The following is a 7,148-nucleotide window of genomic DNA, read 5'->3' on the forward strand; positions in this document are numbered from 1 at the left end:
ATACACATGACCTTGACATTTATTATGACGTCATATTGGACACGAAGTATAACAGCAGTGGAGACTCGTTCACAGATTTGTTGCCTCACTGTCAACAAGCAATATTTTGCATTCAATACAGTACTATAAAACATTAAAATTACTGTGAACTTATCTTCATTTTATTATATCAATCTGCCGACTTGTTTTACGTAATCGATACGTACATAAAAACGTTAAGTAACGATTATTTCACAAAACGCTTACCTTCTCGTGAAATTGCGGCAGCAGCTGCTCTAGATTTCATGTGATACAACATATAAAAACATACATTTTGAATTTAAAACAAATCATAATTAAAAAAGATATACAGAAAGTTGGTTTTAAAAGACAAGTGATGAAGAAAACATTTATGTACACAGGAAAGCTTTTTCTTCCTCTCTATAGAATCTTAGTGTACGTTGAAACTACAATTTCAGTGCTTTCATAGAAAATGGTGCTATTATTTTTTTTTTTTTTAGTCACCCAGAATTTCTATACGTATACCCATTTATGTAATGGGTCTGTAAACAAATTTCGTGTGTTCTCTGGCCGATTTGCGTGTTTTGCTGGACGAAAAATCCCCGATTTCGGGGGAACCGTGTTATCTACGCCACGGAGTGAAAAAAGCCCATAACAGTTCCTCGCGTCATCGATGGGATTAGAACCCGGGCCTTTTCCACCCGGTGTGGGGAGGATGGTGACGATACCACTGTGCTACCGCGCAGGAGGTGGTGTTACTTATGATTAAAATTGATAACTAATTCTAATATAATTTCGAATTATTTTGGTGACAGATTAAAAATTACAAAAGTCGATCTGTAGCGCCAAGTTAGATTTGTTTTTTCTCAGCACTTCAAACTAACAAAAATGAAACAGTTAAATTTCACATTCGCAAGTTACTTCTAATTGGCAGTAAAGCTTGCTAACCTTAATTTATGCAACCTAAGCTTTCGTGTAAAATACTAATTTAATGGGTTTTTTAGTGTATATGATATTTTTCAGGCAAAATTTTCCTGCATATACAGGTATTCCACGAACTTAGTTTCTAGAAGGTGACGAGATAATTTTAACTTTTTCATTCGCTGGGAATTGAAAGAAAGTGATGGACAGTTACTCGATATTGAGTCAAAATGAGTTTTGACTCTAGTAGATCAGTTAGCAATTTTGAACGAAAATAAGCGGCCGGATGAAGCATTCTCACATACAGTATACCTGCTATAAAATGCTGTAGAATGGCAAAGTGATCTGTTATTGGATGTTCGTAACTCCTTATATCCTCTCCCCCTGCATTCTTGTTTTACAATGCCTATAATGTTTAAAATTGTAATGATTTGCGTATGATGCGCAGTGTGGCATTAAGTAATTTTCAGCTCGTGAACCATTTCTTATGTATAGCAAACAAAATATCAAATTTAGAAATGAAGTTTCACTAGTTGCGTTAAAGCTTCTTTAAGTAAAAAAGCTGATGTGATAATGCGTTATTCTATATCGTAAAATAAGATTTTTTTTTAATCTAACATTTCTTTGAATTTAAAAACAGCGTCGAGGGAAATAGGCATTAGGCAAACTAGTTTGCCTAAATGCCTATTTGAGAAAAACCGGTTTTTCTCAAATAAAATGTGTTTCGCAAAAGTATTTAAAAAAATATTGCGATAATATTATAATAGAATACTGTATATTATAATAGAATTTCTTACATTTCGTAATATAATCGATTACTTCACCTAATGTATTGTATTATAAGCTGAATGGGCGACTAATGTTCAGACGACTGAACATTAGTTGCCTATTAGGGAAAAAATTAATCCTTTCGAAATTAGGATCAGATAACGAGAATGCGATATTTCTTAAAATATAGTACGTTGTAGGCCTCGATGAATCTGAGTGAAGCATAATCCCCCGAGAAAAGGCCAACACGATGCTAACAAAAACCAAACCATAAGAGAATATGAAGTTTATTATTATTAGATTGTTTAATAATGCCGTTGGTAAGCACTAATGAGAAGATTAAAAATCGGAAGGTAAGGATGATCTAATCTGTGCAAATGAGTATAGAAAGGGGTGTAGTACTGTGTATGCAGTTAACATTTTTTTAAGCCTGCCAATTTTGGGTTGGAATCAGTACTTCCTCATCTCCCCCCCCCCCCACATACACAACTGTGCAGTCTATGATATATCCTTTATGCATCAGCTATTCACCGGATTCTCCTGCTTCTGGAACTTATGCCATTTACATCCCAGATTGGAGGGAGTGAGGAGGAGAAATATTCGAACGAAGAATTAAACTTGCCTTGTGTTGGAGTGTTCCCTAAAAAAACTGTTTTAAACTCTCAAACAGCTTAACTGTTGGGAAGTCACTGATCTAAAGACTTATTCTGGTATCTTTTTTGGCCTTCATGGAAACAGCAAAGTTGGCGCACTATGGCCATAGTTGCCGATGCGCCCAATAAATCCCGAAACAAACAAAAACAAACAGCCCTCATGGAAACAGCAAAGCAAGCAAGCCTGAATTCATTCAGAACTGCATGATACTGTTTATTCTGGTAGATTGCAGAATTTTAGGATTAAGGGCGAACGCCTTACGCATCCTCTTCTGACGTATAAGACTACATCAGATCTGCTGTTTTCACCGGAATGTAATCAAATAATGTAATTCATCAATACTAAATAACTTATCATGCAGATCGTGTGTGTGTGGGCACTATGATAGTAAAAATGAGTCCGTCTGTATTAGTCTTCCAATTACTATTTTCTTACATTCTGTCCGATTTCTTGTTAGATCTTTAGCCCGCAACCAGAGGATGATCTTCCTCCCGTATTGAAATCATCGAGCCACCTTCCTCCTGGTGTGATTCTAGGCGTGGTTTGTTCATTTCCCTTCGATCTGTTTAGTTGGCCTTCCTTCTTCCATCCTGTTTGCTTAGCCATACCATCTTAGGTTTGCTTCACTTACCTTTGATTGGATATTTGTTACCAATATTTTATTTACCCATTTGTAATATGGTCTTTCCACTGCGTCTATCTGTTGGATTCATTTTTTTTCGTCACGCTCATTTCCGACGATTCCAATTTTGGTCAGTACCTCTAACACCTTATTTTCTTTTTTGATATTTCAAAATTAATAGTTATAGACTTGACAAAATAATTATCAGATGCAATAGTCTTTGTAACTAGCATTACCAGATGTACACATCGAATATATTCAAATAATTAAATTCATTAAATATTAGCTGTTAATTATAACAAATATTGAGTCAAAGAACCTTAATAATGAGAACAATATTTAACATGCTTTTAAAATTCAGTATCAAGATGTTAACTTCATGTGAAATAATTCTTAACTGAATTCAGTAAAATAAACAGTGTACCAATGGAATCACATAGCATGGAAATAACACTGGCTGCCGATTACGATGCCACACTTATCGGTAAGCCAGATTTTAATTCTGTTAGCACTGCTAGAAAAACCATTATAGAAACAAGCTAGACAACAGGTTCTAAGAAGGTTACGAAATAAACTTGACCAGCTGTCAACTTAGTTATATTTAATAAAAAAGCATTTGATCACATGAAATATTTAGTTTATTGATATATGAGAGGATAAATTTCGACCCAGAGTCTCAATAAGTAAATAAACTTTGCTATGATTCGGACTTTATATTGAAATTCATTCCCGAAGCTAGATTTTAATTTATAAATTCGAAACGCAGAAACAGAAATCCGATTCGGATTGGATTCGGATTTCAATATAGAAATCAGATTCCAATAATCTAAATATTTCACGTGGTAGCGTATTTAATTAAATACACTTATTAGTTTTCTGGCGTAATGACCTTCAAGTTTAAGTTATAACCACTGGTTAACCATATTATTAAAATATTCAAGACATATTCATACAATAAAAATCTGTAAACTTCATTTGAAAAAGGAACTGTTTTAATTATAATTACTTTAAAAGATTAATAGAACAGGAATGCTTAACAATTAATAGAATTTTAAAATACTAATATATTGGCATTTAGAGTTGTTATTGATAAGAGTAATTTGCATGCAAGGTACCAGCAAGTGACTTTCAAAATCAAATGTTACGCTTCGTCTCAATTATCCTTTAATGAGCAAGCAATCTTGTCTAAAAAAATTGAAGGTTTTTAATTTTTATAGATAAAAAGGAAACCAGAATTTGTTGGTTATGGTAATTTCTCGAGCATTGCCTGGATAATCTTAAGCAAAGTAGCCACAAAATAAAGTAACGCGTGAAAGGTTAGCCTTGATAAAAAGAAATGGAGTACAGAAAGCAAGCTAACAAATCGAAGTGGTAAGGTAACTCAAGTAAATTGACGTTGTGCACAGCTGTGACAGTTAAGTTATGGTTGTTAATTGAAGGAAGTCCAGTGTATAGATGTCCTTAGACTTCACTGAAGACATTAATGAACAATTGTCTAGTGTAAGGTGACCTAGTAAAACTTCAGTAAATTGAAGGAAATTTAGTAATTAATAAGCAGTATCTAATTTATAGATATTTTGGGAAACTTCATTAGCAGAGTAACTATTGTAGGATTATTGGCATATACTATGATGTAACATTCCATCAAAAAAGTGTATTAATGAGCCTCCCAATGTAACAGTATTACCATTTAGGCATTGAGGAGTCAAGTGTACTGTGATTTTAAGAATTTGTCAGCTTGCATGACTGCTTTACCTCGAAGATTCCTTGGCGTCATCGGTGAGATTCGATTCCAGAGCTAAACTAATATAAATCAGTGCATCTTTTGTTTAAAACCAGTACTATTCCGTGGTATTTCCTTAAATTTTTATATAATGGTTTACTTTATTCATTCTTTCGGTCGGTGTAGGGTATTATGAGCTGATAAAAGCCCCTCTTCTACAATCGAAAGGTCTCAGAAGAATGTTTTAAATCACTTTTCTCATACAGTAGATATGTATAGTTTATAGTTCTATAAACTATACTTTAACGTAAAAAACAGTAATAATTGTATCAAAAAAAAACCGAATACGCAAAAGTAATATTTCAGACCTAATACTTGACATCAAATGATTCGTTATAGCGCGTGTAGGAAGAATCTCAGTAGTTTCTCTTGTATTAATAAATGTGCACTAATAAATCAGAGAATGAAATATTTATCAGACTAAGAATGGAATATCAAGCTGATTATTAATAATACTTGTTAATTTTACAGCTATACAGTGTGCATGGTAACTAAAAACAAGTTTGTTCTAATATATCCATAAAATAAATGGAATTTACAGTTTATTAAAATCATTATTCTTTTGATATTCAATAGTGTTAAAATTAACTAATAATGTAAGACTTTGTTTAACTTATAGTAAGAGTTAAAGTGTGATTTAACTGGTTTAAAATTAACTTCATGAAATCTGGACGAGTGGTTTAAAAAAATAATGATTGACGTAATTTGTATACAGCATTTTCACATTTTTTCCTTACTTGCGACCGCTAGCTCTAGCTTAAATTCCTCTTTCAGTTACATTTATATTTTTTGTTTAAATTATGCATCATGTTATTAATAGAAGTGTTTGTGGGTGCGCGCGCGCGTGTAGGAAGAATCTCATACTCCGAACCACTGGTCCGCTTTGAAAGTATACATGGCGCCTGGAGAGCAACTGCCGAACCGGCCATGACCGCTTAGCAGAGAAGCTAACCAATGAGGGGCAGCCACTGAGCGTGTTTTAGGACTGACTATTATGTCGAATGTCATCTCATGCTTTAAACTAAATAGAGACAACAGTAATAAAGCAGAGAACTCCATTGTATTATCTTCCATCTGTCACTTTGCCTTGACACAAAACAAAAACGGGGTTAATTTTTTGAGACGATATGTCGCAGTACGCATTGGCCAAAGAAATATGTCACGACCCTCGAGTAATTAATTGTCGCACGCATATCGAGATGTTCTTAGCCTAGATATCCGCAATATGTGACGATTAGAGAGGGTGTAGGTAGGTAGGTCTTTACCTGACCATTGGACCCCCTGGTCCTGAAGATCGGGAAGCGCCCAAGGATCCGAGTCGGTGTCCAGTTCAGCGTCCACTCCGTTAACCTTTAGGACAATGGGAGCCGGTACTGCTGCCCCAACTTCTGCCGCTTTCTGTGCCTCGGCATCCTTTCGTTTGAAGTCACTGGACAGGTCACAAGTGATGGTCCCATTATTTAGTTTTACCTGGCGTCAAAGGGGGCGAAAATAAATGTTTGCATCCTCCATCCCACCCTTCTAAACCTAGTAACGCGAAGATAAAGGACAGGTACTTACCTCGCCATTCATCCTTGTTTCGGTCTTAAATCCTTAGATAAAAGGAGACCACTAATCCAACAGTGTCTCGAATCTGCGCGACTAGTCCTACTTGCGAGTCTACAAAATATAGTGAAAAACCGGCATTACTGTCAATCTACGCGTGGCTGCAGCTTTATACATTCTGTGACGTCACTTCGTTTCCTGCTCATGTCGGCGACTTGATACACGCAGCGCTTTCACGTAGCCCTCTCCGGTGCATGCGAATACGATCGCGTCGATTCGTTCACGTGATAGCGGCGCGCCCAAGCCAACAACCATAGCTTGCGCGCCAAAAGATAACGTATTTTCCAGAATTGTGTCACAGGATCCGTGAAAGGAGTATGCTTCTAGCGACATCTATCGGAAATATGCAGATTTAAATAATTTGAAACAAGGTCGGATCTCAGCACCTATTAAATCACGTACGAAAATTCTTTCTTGACGACGAAAGTGGCGGAAAGGTGTTTCATACTCTGAGTCATAAAAATAACCCCATATAATTCGTTGCTCAGTGACAGTGGGTTGATTAGATAATCCTCCACCACATTATTACGATAATAGTTACATTTAGACTTCAGTAAATCACATTTGACATCAGACATTATCCAGTGGGTATAGGTGTTTTCCAGGGAGTAGCAGGAGGAGTATTTCTCTCCTAGAACTTTTTTAAATAAAATACCACTTTTTAGATTACTTTCTTGCTAGACTGGCGAACGTTTGGGTAAGTGGGTTTTTTCATAGCAATCGGAAAACAAGTCTGGCTCAATGCCAAGATCTAGGCATCCAGCCAGACTTGTTTCAAAAAAACGTTTTCCACTG

At 35.6% G+C, this 7,148-nt stretch overlaps 1 protein-coding gene across 1 annotated transcript in view; it reads right to left on the minus strand.

The window, feature by feature from the left end:
* LOC150090884 (sodium-dependent phosphate transport protein 2B-like) overlaps positions 1–6,555 on the minus strand; it is a 28,886-nt gene extending 22,331 nt beyond the window's left edge. Inside the window, exons 1-2 of the mRNA XM_090380500.1 lie at positions 6,309–6,555; positions 6,014–6,218 (exon numbers count right to left, since the gene is read on the minus strand). Of these exons, the coding sequence (XP_090236626.1) occupies positions 6,014–6,218; positions 6,309–6,320 (217 nt within the window). The 5' untranslated portion in view covers positions 6,321–6,555. The remainder of the gene's footprint in view (positions 1–6,013; positions 6,219–6,308) is intronic.
* Between the last annotated feature and the right edge of the window lie 593 nt (positions 6,556–7,148).

Source organism: Mastigoproctus giganteus, chromosome 1, assembly GCF_048544385.1.
Source record: "Mastigoproctus giganteus isolate SK-2022 chromosome 1, ASM4854438v1, whole genome shotgun sequence".
Lineage (NCBI taxonomy): Eukaryota > Metazoa > Arthropoda > Arachnida > Uropygi > Thelyphonidae > Mastigoproctus > Mastigoproctus giganteus.